At 63.5% G+C, this 21,057-nt stretch overlaps 1 protein-coding gene across 6 annotated transcripts in view; it reads left to right on the forward strand.

Annotated features, from left to right (window-relative positions):
* SBF1 (SET binding factor 1) overlaps positions 1-21,057 on the forward strand; it is a 72,479-nt gene that overhangs the window by 36,194 nt on the left and 15,228 nt on the right. For 3 of the 6 annotated variants that reach the window (XM_064703135.1, XM_064703137.1, XM_064703138.1), the window contains exons 3-20: positions 1,070-1,207; positions 2,644-2,778; positions 4,279-4,389; positions 8,554-8,577; positions 9,855-9,960; positions 10,673-10,805; positions 12,261-12,369; positions 12,796-12,909; positions 13,808-13,885; positions 14,403-14,516; positions 15,262-15,390; positions 16,510-16,608; positions 17,248-17,452; positions 18,328-18,440; positions 19,154-19,303; positions 19,395-19,463; positions 19,863-20,021; positions 20,500-20,759. In XM_064703135.1, coding sequence (XP_064559205.1) covers positions 1,070-1,207; positions 2,644-2,778; positions 4,279-4,389; positions 8,554-8,577; positions 9,855-9,960; positions 10,673-10,805; positions 12,261-12,369; positions 12,796-12,909; positions 13,808-13,885; positions 14,403-14,516; positions 15,262-15,390; positions 16,510-16,608; positions 17,248-17,452; positions 18,328-18,440; positions 19,154-19,303; positions 19,395-19,463; positions 19,863-20,021; positions 20,500-20,759 — 2,246 coding nt within the window. The remainder of the gene's footprint in view (positions 1-1,069; positions 1,208-2,643; positions 2,779-4,278; positions 4,390-8,553; positions 8,578-9,854; positions 9,961-10,672; positions 10,806-12,260; positions 12,370-12,795; positions 12,910-13,807; positions 13,886-14,402; positions 14,517-15,261; positions 15,391-16,509; positions 16,609-17,247; positions 17,453-18,327; positions 18,441-19,153; positions 19,304-19,394; positions 19,464-19,862; positions 20,022-20,499; positions 20,760-21,057) is intronic. The other 3 variants (XM_064703136.1, XM_064703140.1, XM_064703139.1) reach the window with 1 other exon arrangement.

Genomic DNA, 21,057 nt, shown 5'->3' on the forward strand with positions numbered 1-21,057 from the left:
GTGCAGAGTTGGGGTCAGTGCAAGAGTTAGGGATCTGTGTGCTGTGGGTCTGTGCAAAGTTGGGTCTCTGTGCATGGGGGCATTGCAGAGTTTGGGGTCTGTGTGCCATGGGGTCAGTGCAGAGTTTGGGGTCAGTGCAGAGTTTGGGGTCTCTTGCCATGGATCAGTGCAGAGTTTGGGGTCACTGCAGAGTTTGGGATCTGTGTGCCATGGGGTCAGTGCAGAGTTTGGGGTCTGTGTGCCATGGGGTCAGTGCAGAGTTTGGGGTCTGTGTGCCATGGGGTCAGTGCAGAGTTTGGGGTCAGTGCAGAGTTTGGGGTCTGTGTGCCATGAGGTCAGTGCAGAGTTTGGGGTCTCTGTGCCATGGGGGCATTGCAGAGTTTGGGGTCTGTGTGCCATGGGGGCAGTGCAGAGTTTGGGGTCTGTGTGCCATCGGGGCATTGCAGAATTTGGGGTCTGTGTGCCATGGGGTCAGTGCAGAGTTTGGGGTCTGTGTGCCATGGGGGCATTGCAGAGTTTGGGGTCTCTGTGTGCCATGGGGTCAGTGCAGAGTTTGGGGTCTGTGTGCCATGGGGGCAGTGCAGAGTTTGGGGTCTGTGTGCCATCGGGGCATTGCAGAGTTTGGGGTCTGTGTGCAGTGAGGTCAGTGCAGAGTTGGACTCTTGCCAATGGGGCAGTGCGATTGGGTCTGTGTGCCATGGGATCAGCACAGAATTTGGGGACTCTGTGCCAATGGGGGACCTTCCCCAGGGTCTGGGGGCTCCTGCCTGCCTGGGCTGTCCCATCACGACCCCTCCCAGTGTGGGTGTCTCCAGGCAGCTCCTGCTGTCCCTGCAGACAGGAGGGGATCTTGCTGGCCCTGCTTCCCCGCAGGGGCGATTTGGGAATCCCAGGAGCTGCCCAGTTCCAGAGGGAGCCTGGGGGCTCTGCCTGGTGCTCTCCCAGCTCCCGGCCCGTGGAGCTGCCCTTCCCTGCAGGCTCCATGGGCGATGTGGGCCGGGGCTCGGGGCTGGATCCCACGGGGTGGGTGAGGGTGGCAGCCCCTGAGCCCAGCCTGTCCCTCCCGCAGTTCTGCCAGCCCAGCGGGTGGCAGCTCTTCCCCGAGAGGAACCCCCCCACCTTCTTCGTGGCCGTGCTCACCGACATCAACTCGGAGCGGCACTACTGCGCCTGCTTCACCTTCTGGGAGGCCGTGGAGAGCCCGCAGGTACGGGGACACACACGCGGGGACATGGGGACACGCACAGGGACACAGGGACACACACGGGGACATGGGAACACACACGGGGGCACACATGGGGGACACGGGGACACACACAGGGACACCCGGGACACACACAGGGGACATGGGAACACACACAGGACAGGGAACACACACGGGGACATGGGAACACACACGGGGATACAGGGACCACACAGGGACATGGGAACTCACACGGGGACACACACGGGGACACGGGAACACACACGGGGACACACACGGGGACATGGGGACACACACGGGGACACACATGGGGACATGGGGACACACGGGGACATGGGAACACACACGGGGACACACACGCGGGGACATGGGACACATGCACAGGGACACAGGGACACACACGGGACACGGGAATCACACAGGGACACACAACGGGGGCATGGGGACATGGGAACACACACGGGGACACACATGGGGACATGGGGACACACACAGGGACACACACACGGGGACATGGGGACACGCACAGGGACACGCATGGGGACACACAGGGGCATGGGGACATGGGAACACACACGGGGACACACACATGGGGACATGGGAACACACACAGGGACACACACACAGGGACATGGGGACACACACAGGGACACAGGGACACACACGGGGACACGGGAACACACACGGGGACACACATGGGGACATGGGGACACACACGGGGACATGGGAACACACACGGGGACACACATGGGGACATGGGGACACACACGGGGACACACATAGGGACATGGGGACACACACAGGGACATGGGAACACACACGGGGACACACATGGGGACATGGGGACGGACACGGGGACATGGGAACGGGGGCTGGAAGTGCTGACAGGGAAGCACCCAGCTGCCTTTGGTAGGGGGTTCCTGCTTTGACTGTGCCACAGGAATCCATGGATGGATGGGAAGGGTGGCCAGCAGTGCTGGTGGAGGAGCACCCAGCTGCTTTTGGCTCTGGCCAGGGGTTCCTGCCTTCCTTGTGCCAGAGGAATCCATGGGTGGATGGATGGGAAGAATGGTCAGCAGTGCTGGTGGAAAAGCACCCAGCTGCCTTTGGCTCTGGCCAGGGTTCTGCCTCTGTGCACAGGAATCCGTGGATGGATGGGAAGGGTGGCCAGCAGTGCTGGTGGAGGAGCACCCAGCTGCTTTTGGCTCTGGCTGGGGGTTCCTGCCTTCCGTGTGCCACAGGAATCTGTGGGTGGATGGCAAGGGTGGCCAGCAGTGCTGGTGGAGGAGCACCCAGCTGCCTTTGGCTCTGGCCAGGGTTCCTGCCTTCCATGTGCCACAGGAATGCAGGAGCTTGGCACTGGGAGCTTGGCACTGGGAGCTTGGCACAGGGAAGAGCATCCCTTAACCCCCAGCCCGGGCTGGTTTGTGTCTCCCCAGCCCCAGAGCCATGCCAGGAATGGTGAAGGTGAGGAAGAGGAGGAGGAGGCCTCAGCCCTGGTGCAGCCTGCCCAGCTGTTCGCTCCCAAGAGCCTGGTGCTGGTGTCGCGGCTGGACCACGCCGAGGTGTTCCGGGTGAGTCAGGAGCAGGGCAGCTGTGCTGGGAGGGGTTCCTGCCTGTGGGAGTGGGAGCACAGCATGCTGGCACAGCCCCTGGGAGCCTGGCTCCATCCTGCCTTGGCACCCCGGAGCTGTGGGGCTGCAGCTGCTGCCGCTGATCCCGGATGGCTGCGGGACACGGAGCAGCTGCCGGCCCCGCTGCTGGGAGCCCTGAGGAACAGCCTGTTCCTGGGAGCACTGGCTGTGCCAGCTCTGCCGCCTCCAGAGGTGCTGCATTGTGTGCCTGGGGAGCCTGGGGAGGGCTGGGTACGGAGTGTATCCATGGGGATGGGCTGGGAGTGCCCAGCCTGGAGAGGAGAGGATCCAGGGAGAGCTCAGAGCCCCTGGCAGGGCCTGCAGGGGCTCCAGGGACTGGGGACAAGGAATGGAGGGACACAGGGAATGGCTCCCACTGCCAGAGGGCAGCCATGGGTGGCATCTTGGCAATGAGCAATTCCTGCCTGGGCTGGCATTGCCAGAGCAGCTGGGGCTGCCCCTGATCCCTGCAGTGCCCAAGGCCAGGCTGGGCACTGGAGCAGCCTGGGGCAGTGGGAGGTGTCCCTGCCTTGTGTGGAGTGGGAATTCTCTGAAATGCAGGATCTGTTTTCCTAAGCCTGGGACAGCAGAGTGGGGTCCTGCCAGGCACAAGCTGGGGCACCTCCAGGAGTCAGGGTCCCCTCACTTGTCCCCAAGGACAGAGATGTCCTGCCAGCTGCTCCCCTGGGACAGAAACAGTTCCCAGCTCCTCATTCCAGTGCCCAGGGATCTGAGCTTCATCTTCTCTCATTCCAGCAGGCAGAAGTTTATCCTGCTCTTTCCTCTTTATTCCATTGTGCCAGAGTCTGCCTGGCCCTGCTCTCCAAAGTCCAGTATTTGTGTTTTCCCTTTTCCTCAGTGGTTGGAAACCAGCACCCCGAGGGTGCCTGGAACACAAATTCCTCAAATCCCTCATTCCCAGCTTGTCCTGGGGGCTGCCCTGTGCTGGTGCCCCCAGAGCTGGGGCTGCAGTTGCTTCCCAGTTGGAATAGGGTGTTTTGGTGGGAAGGGACCCACAGTGACCACCCAGGGCTGACCAGAGGCCAGGTGTGCTGTCAAGGGCATTGCCCAAATTTTGGGCATTTCAGCCAGCTCTTTGCTGGGGAAGGATCCTCTGCCATGCCTTCCTTGGGCTTTGTGTGGGACTGGGGTGCTGGGAGGCTGGGTTAGGGTCAGGTTAGGCTGCCCTGGTCACCTCTGTGCTGGAGCTTTGGAAAGCCCCTTGGTGCTGCTCCATGGAGCTCTGGCCTTGGGGACTCATCTCCTGCTCTGGTGGGGTCAGTGCAGGGATGGGAAGCTGCTCCTGGCTGGAATATCCCATCCCTGTGGATGAGGAAGATGTGGAGCTGGCATTGCCAGGGTGTGTTTGTGGCCAGGGACAAGCCCTGGGGTGTCCCCTGCTGCCTGCACTGCTCATCCCTGCTCTGCTCCCCTCTCCAGAACAGCCTGGGGCTCATCTACACCATCTACGTGGACGGGCTGAGCGTGTCCCTGGAGAACGTCATCGGGAACCTGCTGACCTGCACCATCCCCATCACGGGGGGAGCACAGGTGGGTGCTGGGCTCCTGCTGCCCTCCCTGGCCTCGCTCTGTGCCCTCAGAGCCCAGCCCTGCTCCCCATGCTGAGTGGGCCCCGTGGGCAGGGCCTGGCTCCGTGCCCTGCTGCCTTCCCGAGCGCTTCCGAGCACAAATCCCACTCAGATCCTCAGTTGGCCAAGGAGCTCCTGCTGCAGCTTCTGTCCTGGCTGCTGCTGCCTGGGAGGGAGCACCAGGGGCTTGGCGTAGGCGCTGCTCAATCCATGCAAGCATTCCCTGCTCCGTGGGCACTGCTGGGGTCTGGCTCTGTGCTGAACCCTGCTCCAGAGCCACGTGGTCACGGGCCATCTGTGAGAGCAGGGCTGGGACAGCTGTGGGGACACGGCCAGCAGGGCAGGACAGAGCCTGGAGCTCTCCTCGGGGCACTGGCCTGGTGCTGTACCCGTGTTGTGCCAGGTCCTGTGCTGGGATGTGTCAGTGTCTGTGCCAGGTCCTGTGCCCATGGCCATGCCAAGCTCTGTGCCAGGTCCTGTATCTCTGTCTGTGCCAGGTCCTTTGCCCATGGCCATGCCAAGCTCTGTGCCAGGTCCTGTATCTCTGTCTGTGCCAGGTCCTGTGCCCATGGCCATGCCAAGCTCTGTGCCAGGTCCTGTATCTCTGTCTGTGCCAGGTCCTGTGCCCTTGGCTGTTCCAAGTCCTGTACCAGGTCCTGTGCCCATGGCCATGCCAAGCTCTGTGCCAGGTCCTGTATCTCTGTCTGTGCCAGGTCCTGTGCCCTTGGCTGTTCCAAGTCCTGTACCAGGTCCTTTGCCCATGGCCATGCCAAGCTCTGTGCCAGTCCTGTATCTCTGTCTGTGCCAGGTCCTTTGCCCATGGCCATGCCAAGCTCTGTGCCAGGTCCTGTATCTCTGTCTGTGCCAGGTCCTGTGCCCTTGGCTGTTCCAAGTCCTGTACCAGGTCCTGTGCCCATGGCCATGCCAAGCTCTGTGCCAGTCCTGTATCTCTGTCTGTGCCAGGTCCTGTGCCCATGGCCGTGCCAAGCTCTGTGCCAGTCCTGTATCTCTGTCTGTGCCAGGTCCTGTGCCCATGGCCGTGCCAAGCTCTGTGCCAGGTCCTGTATCTCTGTCTGTGCCAGGTCCTGTGCCCATGGCCATGCCAAGCTCTGTGCCAGTCCTGTATCTCTGTCTGTGCCAGGTCCTGTGCCCATGGCCATGCCAAGCTCTGTGCCAGGTCCTGTATCTCTGTCTGTACCAGGTCCTGTGCCCATGGCCGTGCCAAGCTCTGTGCCAGGTCCTGTGTCAGTGTCTGCCCTGGGTCCTGTGCCTGTGCTGGGGGCCTGAGGAGCAGCAGCTTCTCCTGCAGCTGAGGCCACCAAGCCCCTGCTGTCCCCTCAGAGCCCTGTGTCCCTCCAGCCTGCCCTGCTCCAGGCCAGCTGGGCTCAGCACATGGAGCTGGGGGGCTCACTGGGGGTGGCAGAGAGGGAGAGCCCAGCTGGAGCCCCTGGCAGAGGTTGGGCTCAGCAGTTTGTGCCCTGGAGCTCTCGTGCCCTGCTGGCCCCTGGGGTGTCCCTGTGGGTGTGTGCTTGTGTCCCCATGGGCCTTCCCTCGGCTGAGCTCCCCTTTTCCCAGCACAGAGGGCCAGGAGTGATCCCACAGCCCGGCTGGTCCAGTGCAGGAGCCTTGGCCAGGCTGGGACAGCACCATGGGGCACTGGGACAGCACCATGGGGCACTGGGACAGCACCATGGGGCACTGGGACAGCACCATGGGGCACTGGGACAGCAGCACAGGCACTGGGACAGCACCATGGGGCACTGGGACAGCAGCACAGGGCACTGGGACAGCAGCACGGGCACTGGGACAGCACCATGGGGCACTGGGACAGCAGCACAGGGCACTGGGGCAGCACCATGGGGCACTGGGACAGCACTGCAGGGCACTGGGACAGCAGCGTGGGGCACTGGGACAGCAGCGTGGGGCACTGGAACAGCACCATGGGGCACTGGGACAGCAGCACAGGCACTGGGACAGAACCAACGGGGCACTGGGACAGCAGCAAGGCACTGGGACAGCACTGCAGGGCACTGGGACAGCAGCACAGGCACTGGGACAGCACCAATGGGGCACTGGGACAGCACCAATGGGGCACTGGGACAGCAGCACGGGCACTGGGACAGCACCATGGGGCACTGGGACAGCAGCACAGGCACTGGGACAGCACCATGGGGCACTGGGACAGCAGCACGGGGCACTGGGACAGCACCAATGGGGCACTGGGACAGAACCATGGGGCACCGGGACAGCACCAATGGGGCACTGGGGCAGCACCATGGGGCACTGGGACAGCACCATGGGGCACTGGGACAGCACCATGGGGCACTGGGACGGCACCATGGGGCACTGGGACAGCACCAACGGGGCACTGGGACAGCACCATGGGGCACTGGGACAGAACCATGGGGCATTGGGACAGAACCATGGGGCACTGGGACAGCAGCACAGGCACTGGGACAGCACCATGGGGCACTGGGACAGCACCATGGGGCACTGGGACAGCAGCATGGGGCACTGGGACAGAACCATGGGGCACTGGGACAGCAGCACGGGGCACTGGGACAGCAGCACAGGCACTGGGACAGCAGCACAGGCACTGGGACAGCACTGCAGGGCACTGGGACAGCAGCACGGGGCACTGGGACAGCAGCACGGGGCACTGGGACAGCACTGCAGGGCACTGGGACAGCACCAATGGGGCACTGGGACAGCAGCACGGGGCACTGGGACAGCACTGCAGGGCACTGGGACAGCACTGCAGGGCACTGGGACAGCAGCATGGGGCACTGGGACAGCAGCACGGGGCACTGGGACAGCACCAATGGGGCACTGGGACAGAACCATGGGGCACCGGGACAGCACCAATGGGGCACTGGGACAGCACCATGAGGCACTGGGACAGCATCACAGGATACTGTGACAGCAGCACAGGCCCCAGTGCCTCCACAGGGGTTCCCTCCCCACACTGCCCTGACCCCGAGGGGGCTCTCCCTGATCCCAAATCTCAGCAGGATTCGGGGCAGGTGCTGCTCCTCGTTCCAGGCTCCCTCTGGCACCCAGAGCCATGCGGGTCCCCAGAGAAGCCAGCAGTGCTGCTGGGATTTATGGAGGTGTGTGGAGCCAGCCTGTCCCAGTGCTGGGGCAGAGTGGGGTGCTGCCCATGCCCGAGGTGCTGCCCGTGCCCGGGCTGTGCCAGGGTTTGCAGTCCCTTCCCATGGGATCTGCCCGGATCCGGCTCCTCCCGGCAGGACCAGGAGCGGCTGCTGCAGCAGGACGGCTTCTCCTGCCACCATGGCTGGCTGAGCTTGGCACAGATCCGTGCCCCCAGCTGGGGCAGGATGGCTCTGTGCCCTGGGAACGGGGACTGTGTGACAGGGGGGACAGTTTGGTGGTGGCACTTCCCTTCCTGTGGTTTTCCTGCTCTCTTGCCGTGTCCAGTGCTCCTTCCCTGTGCCATAGGCATTGCTTTCACTCCGTGTCTGTGGGCTCCTCTCCCTTCCCATTGTCCCTGCTGGTGTCACTGTCTGTGGGCTCCTGTCCCATTGTCCCTGCTGGTGTCCCTGTCTGTGGGCTCCTGTCCCATTGTCCCTGCTGGTGTCACTGTCTGTGGGCTCCTGTCCCCTTGTCCCTGCTGATGTCCCTGTCTGTGGGCTTCTGTCCCATTGTCCCTGCTGGTGTCCCTGTCTGTGTCTGTGGGCTCCTGTCCCATTGTCCCTGCTGATGTCCCTGTTTGTGGGCTCCTCTCCTCTTGTCCCTGCTGGTGTCCCTGTCCCTGTCTGTGGGCTCCTGTCCCATTGTCCCTGCTGGTGTCCCTGTCTGTGTCTGTGGGCTTCTCTCCTGTCCCCTTGTCCCTGCTGGTGTCCCTGTCTGTGGGCTCCTGTCCCATTGTCCCTGCTGGTGTCCCTGTCTGTGGGCTCCTCTCCTCTTGTCCCTGCTGGTGTCCCTGTCTGTGGGCTCCTGTCCCATTGTCCCTGCTGGTGTCCCTGTCTGTGGGCTCCTCTCCTCTTGTCCCTGCTGGTGTCCCTGTCTGTGGGCTCCTGTCCCATTGTCCCTGCTGGTGTCAGTGTCCCCACTGTGCCTGTCTGTGTGTCCTAACTGACTGTGCTCTCTGTCTGTCCCACCTCAGCCTGACGTGGAGGACGAAGCCGTGGTACGAACTCCTTTTCTTTCCCATCTTCTTTTCCCCACCTTTTCTGTCCCGGCTCTGGGTCTGTCCCCTCGTTAGCAGCCTCTCTGTTAATTGCTGTTAATTGCAGCCCCAGGTCCCGGTGGTACCCTCGGGTGTGTGTCCCTGTGTGTCCCTGTGTGTCACAGCCAGGGTGTCCCTGGGCTCTGGGAAGGAGCTGAATTCCAGGCTCAGCTCTCTGGGTGCCCTGCTGGGGTTGTGACAGCCCAGCTCAGGGCTCTGGCTCTGCTCAGCCCTGCATTTTGGGGCTGTTCTGCCAGGAGGTGGCTGCAGTGGGAGCGCTGCTCCTGCAGGAGCATTTTCCTGGAGAGGAGTGGAAAGAGGAGGAGAGGGGCCTGGAGACAGCCTGGGGATGTTTGAGTGTCCCTGAGTCCCTGGGAACGAGCTCAGGGCTGGGGGTGTTCAGTGGTGCCAGGGAAGAAGCACCCATCCTGTGCCCAGGGTGTCCATCCCTTCCCCCAGGATATTTCCAGGATATTCCTCTGGGTGTTCCTCAGGATATTTCCAGGATATTCCTCTGGGTATTCCTCAGGATATTTCCAGGATATTCCTGGGTGTCCTCAGGATATCCAGATATTCTCTGGTGTTCTCAGGATATTTCCAGGATATTCCTCTGGGTGTTCCTCAGGATATTTCCAGGATATTCCTTCCACTGGAGAGGCCATGGAGCTGGGGCTGCTCCTGGGCACAGCCAGGCTGGGACAGGGGAGCTGCTCCCTTGGCTCCAAGGGCCTGGGAGAGGCTTGAATTCCCCTTGAGTCCTGGGGAGCCTTTGAATCCTGGGGGGCCCTCTTATCCTGGAGAGGTTTTGAATCCCAGAAAGCCTTCGTGTCCTGGAGATCCCTCAGATCCTGGGGAGCCCTGGGGAGCCCTCGTGGCCTGGAGACTCCCTGAGTTCTGGGGACCCCTCATGTCCTGGAGAGCCATTGTGTCCCACATCTGCACATGGATCTTGGGGCTGTTGGGGCACTGTTGGCACTGGCTGGGGATGTTGCAGGTGGTGCCCTCCTTCCCTCAGCCCAGGGACCCAGCCAAGCACCCAGCGGGTGCTGTGGCAGCATCTTCTCTCTTTTCCTTTTCTTTTTCCTCTTTCTCTTTCCCTTTCCCTCTTCCCGCAGCAGACGGGGGTTGTGCTGGGGCAGGGTGGCCCTGCCCCTGTGCCCGGGGGGGTCTGGCTGCCCCTGCCCTGGCCCTGTCCCTCTCTGGGTGGCCCTGGTGACCAGGTGTGTGTTGCCTTGCAGAGGACCATCTCTCTGGGAGCGGGGGACAGGCAGGTGATCCAGACCCCCATCAATGACTCACTGCCTGTCAGCAGCTGCAGCGTGGCCCTGCTCTTCCGCCAGCTCGGTGAGACGTGTCCCCACCCTGTCCCCGTGGCACCTGGGGTCCCTGGGGTCACCTCCCTGTGGGTCACCTCCTGTGGGTCACCTCCCATGGGTCACCTCCCTGCGGGTCACCTCCTGTGGTCACTTCCTGTGGTCACCTCCCATGGGTCACCTCCCATGGGTCACCTCCCTGCGGGTCACCTCCCTGTGGGTCACCTCCTGTGGTCACCTCCCATGGGTCACATCCCTGTGGGTCACCTCCCATGGGTCACCTCCCTGTGGGTCACCTCCCTGTGGGTCACCCCCCATGGGTCACATCCCTGCGGGTCACATATCTGTGGTCGCCTCCCATGGGTCACCTCCCATGGGTCACCTCCTGTGTGTCATATCCTGCATGTGGCTCTGAGCTCTGTCCCAGCTGAGCCTCTTGGCCCTGCTGTGCCATCCCTGGGACTGGGGCTGGGGTCTGGAGGAGCAGCCCAGGGCTGCCACTGGCCTTGTGTCCCCAAGGAAAGGCCATCCTGTGCCCCCAGGGAAGGCCACCAGCCCCCAGGAGGGACAGAGCTGTCTGGGAAGGGGGAGCACACCCGGCAGTGACCCCAAACCACGAGTGGCTCTCTGGGGGATGCTGGGCTCCTCCCCTGGCAGGATGCAGGGATGGGGGGGATCAGGGGTCTCTGAGGGGTGTCAGAGGGAGCCCCCCAGTTCCTGAGCCCCTGCTGTGCCCTGCCCAGGCATCACCAACGTGCTGTTCCTGTTCTGCGCGGCGCTGACCGAGCACAAGATCCTGTTCCTCTCCAGCAGCTACCAGAGGCTGACGGACGCCTGCCGGGCCCTCCTGGCTCTCATGTTCCCCCTCAAGTACAGGTGAGGGTCCCCGAGCCTCCAGCTGTGCCACCCTCGGTGCCTCCCAGGGTCTGGGGAATAACTGGGAATCTCCCAGCCCTGCCTCCCTCTTCTCCCAGGCAAATCGGGCTCTGGCACTGGAGGCAGTGCTGGGAAATGTTCTGTCCTTCCTGCTGAGCAGGGACAGGACCCAGGGAACAGCTGGAGCTGTGCCAGGGCAGGGATAGCATGGACATCAGGACAGGCTCTATTCCAGAGGGTGCTGGCACTGCCCAGGCTCCCCAGGGAACGGGCACAGCCCCAGAGCTCCAGGAGTGCTTGCACAGCGTGCCAGGGATGCACAGGCTGGGACTGTTGGGGTGTCTGTGCAGGGCCAGGAGCTGGATCTGTGATCCCTGGGGGCCCTTCCCACCCAGGAGATTCCATGGTTCCATGAGCAGCAGTGAGGTGTTCCCAGCAGTGGCTGTGCTGGTGGTGGCCAAGCCCCCGTGGTGACTCCTGTGGGATGGCTGGAGCCCCGCTCACCCTGGGAGCTGGGAATGTCCCACAGGGAGTGGGAACACAGCCCTGGCAGCCCTGGGGCTCCTGGCAGCTCTGCCAGGGCCGGGCTGGGACAGAGCTTCCTGGCCAGCTCCTGTCTCCCCAGGCCACAGGGAGGCTGTTGGTGTCCCAGAGGAACCTTCCTTTTCACAGAATTATGGAATCCCTGAGCTTGGAAGAGCCCTCCAGGGTCACTGAGTCCAAGGTGTTCCCAATCCCCTCCTTGTCCCCAGCCCAGAGCACTGAGTGCCACCTCCAGGAATTCCTTGGACACCTCCAGGGATGGGCACTCCAAAGCTCCCTGGGCAGCCCCAGCCAAGGCCTGACCCCCTTTCCATGGGGAATTTTTCCTGAAATTCTTCTGTTGGAGTTAGTGGCTCTGCTGGAAACCCTTTCCTTGGTCACACTTTGATTACAACCCCAAGACCAGACAGGGATCTTATAATGAAATCATGAAATCCCAGGATAATTTGGATTGGAAGGGACCCCAGAGCCCCTGCAGTGCCACCCCTGCCATGGCAGGGACACCTCCCACTGTGCCAGGCTGCTCCAGCCCCAGTGCCCAGCCTGGCCTTGGGCACTGCAGGGATCAGGGGCAGCCCCAGCTGCTCTGGCAATGCCAGCCCAGGCAGGAATTGCTCATTGCCAAGATGCCACCCATGGCTGCCCTCTGGCAGTGGGAGCCATTCCCTGGGTGCTGTCCCTGCAGGCCTTGTCCCCAGTCCCTCCCAGGGCATTCTCAGGGACGGGGCAGCCACAGCCTTTGGGAGCCGTGTGTGCCCGAGGGGCTGGGGGTGCCAGGGGCACCCTGGACACGGCTCCAGAGCCAGGATGGTGTCTGGCTGTGCCAGGACAGGGCTGGGGTGTGGGGCAGGGCTGGCCTGGCTGCAGTGGGGCTGTGTTTGGGGCTGGTTTTGAGGCTGTTTCTGGTTGCAGTTTCACCTACGTGCCCATCCTGCCCGCCCAGCTCCTGGAGGTGCTGAGCACCCCCACCCCCTTCATCATCGGCGTGCACTCCATCTTCCAGTCGGAGACCCAGGAGCTGGTGAGAGGCCACGTTCCCTGCCCTGGGGCCAGGGGCTGGGGACGGGCAGCGTGGGTGTCACAGCTCGGGTGACAGCTCCATCCGTCCTGAGCGTGCCCAGGGCCACGGGCTGTGTGTGCTCAGCCCGGGATGCATCCAGGTGTCCCACAGGAGCCAGGGGGGCTGGGTCACATGGGGATGGCTGGGTCACATGGGAATGGCTGGGTCCCTCTCCCGCCAGGTGTCCCCCTGTCCCCCCAGTGTGGGATCCCAGTGTGTCCTTGGATGGACAGGATGGAACTGCTGAGCACTCAGGGAAGGTGGGGAGGAGCCAGAGCCCCCTCCCAGCCCTTTCCTGAGCCAGCTCACCTGGGTAGCTCCCCATCAGCTGTGGGGTTGGGGTGTGGGGTGGGAGGTGGGGCTGTGTCCCACTCTGTCCCCTCCCAGCTGGACGTGGTGATCGCGGACCTGGACGGCGGCACCGTCAACGTCCCGGAGTGCGTGCACATCTCGCTGCTGCCCGAGCCCCTGCTCCAGCAGACACGGGAAGCGCTGTCCATGGTGAGTGCCAGGGCATTCCTGTTCCCCACGGCATCCCCGGGGTGCCAGCACCATGCCCTGGCAATGACACACGTGGCCAGAGAGCTGGGAGGGGAGCCAGGGCTCCTCTGTGAACAGGATTCCTACCTTGGGGTCCTGCTCATGCCTTTGGGGTCCTGCCCATGCCTTTGGGGTCCTGTCTATACCTTGGAGTCCTGCCCATGCCTTTGAGATCCTGCCCATGCCTTTGGGGCTGGGTCCACACCTTTGGGGTCCTGCCCATGCCTTTGGGGCTGTGTCCACGCCTTTGGGGTCCTGCCCATGCCTTTGGGGCTGTGTCCACACCTTTGGGGTCCTGCCCATGCCTTGGGGTCCTGTCACAGGACCATTCCTGATCCAATGGCGTCTGGCCAGCGCCCTGGGAATGGCACACATTTCCATGGGAGCTGGGAGTGGTCAGCAGGGGTTCCTTCCTCTGTGATTGCTGCCCTGGGGTGCTGCTGCCCCCGTCCCATGGCCATTCCCAGCCCAGTGCCCTCTGATGTCCCGCAGTGCCGGGGGGGTTCTTTGGCAGAGGTTTCTGGGAATGTGGTGCTGGCTCCCAGCCCAGGGCAGGAAGCAGCTGTGGCCTGGCTGCTCCTGTGTTCCCAAGGCGCTGCTGGAGCAGCTCCTGCTCCTCCTGGGGGCACGGGGGGGTGAAGGTCTCCCTGGCAGAGCAGGAGGGGCTCCCCCTTCCCTGGGATCCCAGTGCCAGCCGTGCTTCCCAGGGCAGGGTCAGGCCAGCAGAGCATTCCTGATCCCCCATGGTTTGTCCCCAAGCCCCTCAGACCTTTTCCACAGGGGCTGTGGGGTCTCTGGGGAAATGTCCTTGGCTTCTCCAGCCAGGATGGGGCCTGAGCTGAGTGTCCTCCCTGGGCAGGTCCTGGACCCGGAGCTGGAGGTGGCCGACCTCGCCTTCCCCCCTTCCACCATCTCCGCCTCTTCCCTCAAGATGCAGGTGAGTGGTGGGAGGGAGAGGGTCCCTGGGTGAGGGGCTGTTCCCCTGGGTGAGGGGCTGTTCCCCAGGGATACTCCAGGCAGGAGGAGAGGGACCCTCAGCAGGGGCTGTTCCCCAGGGATACCCCAGGCAGGAGGAGAGGGACCCTCAGCAGGGGCTGTTTTCCAGGGCCATCCTGGCTCTCACACACCATTCCAGCCCCTTGTCCATCCAAGGCCACTGTTCCAAGCCGTGGCTGGATCCTGCAGTGCCTTGTTCTCCAGATTCACAGCCAGGCTGGAGCAGACAGGGAATGTTTGGGCTTGCAGCATTCCCAGAGCTGGAGAGCTCCCTCTCCTCCCTGTGCAGCTCTAGGGGCCAGAGCAGTGAATCCCGTGCCCCCTTTCCCTGGAATCTCAGCTGCATTCCCTGCCCTCACCCCGGGGCTGATCCCATCCTGGGGGGAAATCCCTGCCCCAGGAGCTGCCCTGTCCACACCCTGAGCCCCCCCAGCCCGGGCTGTGCTTCCCTGTTGCAGGACAAGGAGATCCGGGCCGTGTTCCTGCGCCTGTTTGCTCAGCTGCTGCAGGGCTACCGCTGGTGCCTGCACATCATCCGCATCCACCCCGAGCCCGTCATCCGCTTCCACAAGGTGAGGGCCTCACCCAGGCCGGGCTGGGACAGCTGAGAGCAGGAAACACCCTGCCTTTCCAGGCAGTGACCTCCCCTGCACCCCTGCCAGCCCACCTGCATCCCGTGTTTGTCCTGGAGCGCGCCGAGGTCTCCTGGGGCAGCAGCGCTTCCCTCCCTGCCTGGGTGTTCCTGCAGGGCTCAGCCAGGAGGGAGCCAGGCCTGCAGCTGGGTGTTTGGGGAGATCTTGGCACTGCTGAGGGACCACCTGCAGTCCTCTGGCCCTGAGTCCCTCTGGCCTTGAATCCCTCTGGCCTTGTGTTCCTGTGCCTCTGTGTTCCTGAGTACCTCTGGCCTTGTGTTCCTGTGCCTCTCTGTCCCTGTGTCCCTGAATCCTTCTGGTCTTATGTCCCTGAGTACCTCAGGCCTTGTAGCCCTGTGTCCCTGTATTCCCATGTCCCTGTGCCCCTATGTCCCAGAGTCCCCCTGGCTTCGTGTCCCTGTGTCCCTATGGCCCCGTATCCCTCTGTCCCTGTATTCCTGTGCCCCTGTGTCCCAGAGTCCCTCTGCCCCCATATCCCTGTGTCCTGCCTCTGCATGCCAAGGTGACACCAGAGCCCTTCCCTTGCCCCTTGTCCTGCTGCCATGGGCCAGAGGCTCAGGTTTCCATGCCAACCCTGTCCCTGAGGAAGGAGGTGGCACCGTCCCAGGTGCCCCCCACGGCTTGGTGTCACCGCTGTGCTGATGGCACTGCCGTTCCCTTGCAGGCGGCGTTCCTGGGCCAGCGGGGGCTCACGGAGGATGATTTCCTCACCAAGGTGCTGGAGGGGATGGCCTTCGCTGGCTTTGTCACCGAGCGCGGGGCTCCCTACCGCCCCATCGACCTGTTTGATGAGGTGGGGCCTTGGGGCAGCTCCCTTCCCACAGCCCGGGATCTGTGGGGCTGAGGGGGATCTGTGGGGCTGAGCGGGTCTGCAGGGTCTGAGTGGGGTCTGCAGGGCCTGTGCAGGACATGTGTGGCCTGAGCGGGATCTGTGGGGCTGAGGGGGATCTGTGGGGCTGAGCGGGATCTGCTGGGCTGAGGGGGATCTGTGGGGCTGAGCGGGATCTGCGGGGCTGAGCGGGATCTGTGGGGCTGAGCGGGATCTGCAGGGCTGAGGGGGATCTGCAGGGCTGAGGGGGATCTGTGGGGCTGAGGGGGATCTGTGGGGCTGAGCGAGGTCTATGGGGCTGAGGGGGATCTGTGGGGCTGAGGGGGATCTGGGGGGCTGAGGGAGATCTGTGGGGCTGGGTGGGATCTGTGGGGGCTGAGGGGGATCTGTGGGGGCTGAGGGGGATGTGTGGGGCTGAGGGGGATCTGTGGGGTTGAGTGGGATCTGTGGGGCCTGAGTGGGATCTGTGGGGGCTGAGGGGATCTGTGGGGCTGAGGGGATCTGTGGGGCTGAGGGGGATCTGTGGGGCTGAGGGAGATCTGTGGGGGCTGAGGGAGATCTGTGGGGGCTGAGGGGGATCTGTGGGGCTGAGGGGGATCTGTGGGGGCTGAGCGGGATCTGTGGGGCTGAGCGGGATCTGTGGGGCTGAGCGGGATCTGTGGGGGCTGAGGGGGATCTGTGGGGCTGAGGGGGATCTGTGGGGGCTGAGGGGGATCTGTGGGGGCTGAGGGGGATCTGTGGGGCTGAGGGGGATCTGTGGGGCTGAGCGGGATCTGTGGGGCTGAGGGGGATCTGTGGGGCTGAGCGGGATCTGTGGGGCTGAGCGGGGTCTGCAGGGCCTGTGCAGGACATGTGTGGCCTGAGTGAGATCTGCGGGGTCTGAGCAGGATCTGCCATGGCCTGAGTGGGATTTGCAGGGCCTGAGTGGGATCTGTGAGGGCTGAGGGGGATCTGTGGGGCCTGAGTGGGATCTGTGGGGTTGAGTGGGATCTGCAGGGTCTGAGCAGGACCTGCCATGGCCCCAGGTTTGGGAGAGGCCCTGGAGCTGTCCCTGTCACCCCATTCCTGTCCTGTCCTCCCCAGCTCGTGGCCTACGAGGTGAAGCGCATGAAGGCAGAGGAGGGGAACAAACAGAAAATCCTGAGGCACATCAAGGAGCTGGCAGAGAAACTCTACAAAAATGTGAGTCCTGGAGCCCCCGGGCAGGAGTGGGGATGTGCTGGGGGATACGGGGCAGGGAGAGCCTGGGTGCAGTCCTGGTCACTCTGTCCTCCCTCCATAAGCTCCTGGTAATAGTTCCTGTCCCTCCTTGTGCTGTCATGGGTGGTCAGGCACATCCTCATGTGCCCAGAGGTCCTGATTTTATAGGATCATAGAATCCCAGAATCACAGAGGTTGGAAAAGACCCCCAGGGCTATGCAGTCCAAGCTGTGCCCAGTGTCCACCTTGTCCCCAGCCCAGAGCCCTGAGTGCCACCTCTGGGAATTCCTTTGACACCTCCAGGGATGGGGACTGGGCAGCCCCTTCCAAGGCCTGAGCGCCCTTTCCAGGAGGAGATTCCTGCTGATATCCAACCTGAGCCTCCCTGGCCCAGCTGGAGGTTTCCAGCAGCACCTGAAGGCAGGAGCCTCGGCTGGCTGGGCTGGAGCTCCTGCTGGCACTTGGCTCATGGCCGTGCCACAGCTGTGCATCCCTGGGGGCTGGGGGAGCAGATCCTGGGTCCTGCAGCTTCCAGCTGGGAGCAGGGGGCAGGGGGCTGCTGTCCGGGAGGGGACACGCTGTGGGTGACCTCAGGGCTGAGCAGGAGCTGTCCCCACGCAGGAGAACCCGTACCCTGCAGTGACCATGCACAAGGTGCAGAAGCCCACCGAGGGCTGCCACCTGCGCCTGCACCAGAAGCCCTTCCCGCACCTGGACGAGGGCACCGTGCAGTGGATCATCGACCAGGCCACGGCCAAGCTGCAGACAGCCCCACCTGCTGTCAAGGCTGAGAAGAAGTGCATGGTGCCCTCGGGACCCCCCATCGGTATGTGGGGTGGGGGGGATCCTGCTTTGGGGGCCTGCTGGAGCCCTCGGGACCCCCATTGGTACATGGGGCACAAGGGAGCCTGTCCTGGGGGCTGCTGGAGGCCATGGTGCCCTCGGGACCCCCATTGGTGTGTGGGGCATGGGGTACCCTGCTTTGGGGGGCTGCTGGAGGCCATGGTGCCCTCAGGACCCCCATTGGTGTGTGGGGCATGGGGTACCCTGCTTTGGGGGGCTGCTGGAGGCCATGGTGCCCTCAGGACCCCCATTGATACATGGGGCACAGGGGAGCCTGTCCTGGGGGCTGTTGGGAGGCCATGGTGCCCTTGGGACCCCCTATTGGTACATGGGGCACAGGGGAGCCTGTCCTGGGGGCTGTGGGAGGCCATGGTGCCCTCAGGACCCCCATTGGTGTGTGGAGCATGGGGGACCCTGCTTTGGGGGGCTGCTGGAGGCCATGGTGCCCTCGGGACCCCCTATTGGTACATGGGGCACAGGGGAGCCTGTCCTGGGGGCTGCTGGAGGCCATGGTGCCCTCGGGACCCCCATTGGTACATGGGGCACAGGGGAGCCTGTCCTGGGGGCTGCTGGAGGCCATGGTGCCCTCAGGACCCCCATTGGTGTGTGGGGCACAGGGGACCCTGCGCTGGGGGGCTGTTGGTGCCCTTGGAACACCCCATGGGTATGTGGGACACAGTGGACCCTGTTCTGGGTCACAGCACAGGAGTAAAACATGGAGAAACAGCAGTTCCAACCCCCTTGGGGTTCTCAGCTCCCCCAAGGCCCATGGAGGCCCCGTGGTCTCTCAGAGCAGGGGGACACGGTGTCCCCCCGGGTGCCAGCCCCACCCAGAGTGACGGGATCTGTTCCACCCAGCTGCCATCCTGGAGCGCAACGGGAACGCCCTGGCCAACAGCGCCCGGCGCCTGGAGGTGGTCAGGAACTGCATCTCCTACGTCTTCGAGAACAAGATGCTGGAGGCCAAAAAGGTGAGGGGGGCTGCGGATGGGGGTCGGTGTCCTCTGTGGATGGAGAGGACATTCCTGTCCTGCTGGTTGACTTAGGGTCAGAAAGTTGTGGAATCACAGAGTTACTGAGGTTGGAAAATCCCTCTGAGCCCATTGGGTCCAACCATCCACAACACTGCCAAGGCCACTGCTGACCATGTCCCCAAGTGCCACATCCACATATATCCTTGAAATCCCTCCAGGGATGGGGACTCCAAACCTCCCTGGATAGCTGTGACAGTGCCTGACCAGCCTTTCTGTGGGGAAATTCTTTCTGATGTCCCCCCTGAGCCTTCCCTGGCCCAGTTTGAATCTGCTGCATCTCCTGCTGTCCCTGTTCCCTGGGAGCACAGCCCCACTCCCACCTCAGTAACAGCCCATGGAGCCATTTGGATTGGCAGTCCCTCTGGGACCATCAAGTCCCACCATTCCCCAGCACTGCTGTGGCCACCACTGACCCGTGACTTGTCCCCTGCTGGTGTTCCTGGGATTTTGGCTGGTGGCTCCACACCAGCCCAACTCCATTGCTCCATGTCCTGCTGCCCCTGGGCTCCTCCTCCTCCTCCATGGCCGTGTCCTGGAATTCTGCCCTGCTTTGTCTCCATGTCCGAGTGCATGCCCTGGCACTGGGGTGGGCACTGTGTGGGAGCAGGGCTGTCCGGGCCCATCCCACCCCACAAACCCCTCTCCCACAGCTGTTCCCAGCCGTGCTCCGTGCCATGAAGGGCCGGGCTGCCCGGCACTGCCTGACCCAGGAGCTGCACCTGCACGTGCAGCAGAACCGTGCCGTGCTGGACCACCAGCAGTTCGACTTCGTCATCCGCATGATGAACTGCTGTCTCCAGGTAGGGCAGGGCTGGGGGGCTCCTTCTTCCCGTGGGACACGGCAGGGGTCAGCCCTGGAGTGTCCCCTGGTCACCCCTGCTCCTTCCCCAGGACTGCACGGCCATGGACGAGCACGGCATCGCCGCCGCCCTGCTGCCGCTGGTCACCGCCTTCTGCAGGGTGAGTGACCGCAGGCTCCCCGCCCCGCAGCCCTCAGGATCCCCCCGGGGACAGAGGCTGCAGGGGGGTCCCATCAGGGCTTGTCAGCCTGTGGCTCCTGCCCAGAACGTTCCACCCAGCCCAGACTGGCCCGAGGCTCACAGGGAGGCTGGAACACCTGTGGGAAGGGGCTGCTCTGGAATGCCAGCTCAATCCCATGGTCAGGCTGGGCTGGGATGAACCTCTGGGTGGGCTCTGAGCAAGAGAATTTTCAGGGAATGCTGGAGGAGCTCTGGTGCAGACATCCCTCCTGCCTGCCCAGGGCTTTCCCAGTGGCTGGCTGGAGGAGCAGGGACACCCGAGTGGAGAGCTCAGCACCAAGGCTGTGTGCAGATGGATCTTTTCCACCTCCTTCCACAGAAACTGAGCCCTGGCATCACCCAGTTTGCCTACAGCTGTGTGCAGGAGCACGTGGTGTGGACCAACATCCAGTTCTGGGAGGCCATGTTCTACTGCGACGTCCAGAACCACATCCGGGCCCTCTACCTGGACAGTGCTGAGGAGAACCACACAGAGCAGGTGAGAGCCTGGCCCAGGAGAGCTCTTCCCAAAGGGCTGGGGCTCATCATGGAGTTACAGAATCCTGGAATGGGTTGGGTGGGAAGGGACCTCAAAGCCCTCCAGTGCCACCCCTGCCGTGGCAGGGACACCACCCCCTGTCCCAGGCTGCTCCAGCCCCAGTGCCCAGCCTGGCCTTGGGCATTCCAGGGATCAGGGGCAGCCCCAGCTGCTCTGGCAGTCCCAGCCCAGCTGCCAGTTCTGGGCAGGCTGCTCAGCTGAGGCCGAGGGGCTGCGCCCCAGTTGTGGGAGATCCCTGTGGGTGTACCCATGCACACAGCCCATCCCTCCCCTGGCCCAGGAGAGCCCCAGTTGTGGGAGATCCCTGTGGGTGTGCCCATGCACACAGCCCATCCCTCCCCTGGCCCAGGAGAGCCCCAGTTGTGGGAGATCCCTGTGGGTGTGCCCATGCACACAGCCCATCCCTCCCCTGGCCCAGGAGAGCGCGGAGGAGCCGCAGGAGGCCAAGTCTGCGCTGGAGATCGCGTCGGAGCAGCTGCGGCTGTGGCCCACCATGAGCCGGGAGAAGCAGCAGGAGCTGATCCAGAAGGAGGAGAGCACGGTGTTCAGCCAGGCCATCCACTACGCCAACAGGATGAGCTACCTGCTGCTGCCCCTGGACACCAGCAAGAACCGCCTGCTGCGCAGCTCCGGCCTGGGCGACGTGGAGAGCGTCAGCAACAGCTTCGTCACCAACAGGTGTGGGGACAGCGCCGTGACCCGAGCTGGGGACAGGCTGCTGCCAGGGAAAGGTGGCCCTGCTCCCTGTGGGGCTTGGACCCCTCTGAGGGTTCTTTCCAGTCCCAGCCGTGCTGGGATTCCAGGGTTATGTCAGGATTGAGGCATGCTGTGGTGTCCAGGGGGGTTTCTAGGAGTGGGAGCTCTGCTGGGTCCATGCTGGGAGTGGGAACAGTCTTGGACTCTTGGCAGGAATGGGAGGGAGCTTTCCAGGGCCTCTGTCAGGAGTGGGAGGGAGTTCTCCTGCTATCTCCTACTG

Source organism: Zonotrichia leucophrys, chromosome 1A (assembly GCF_028769735.1).
Source record: "Zonotrichia leucophrys gambelii isolate GWCS_2022_RI chromosome 1A, RI_Zleu_2.0, whole genome shotgun sequence".
In the NCBI taxonomy this organism is placed as follows: domain Eukaryota; kingdom Metazoa; phylum Chordata; class Aves; order Passeriformes; family Passerellidae; genus Zonotrichia; species Zonotrichia leucophrys.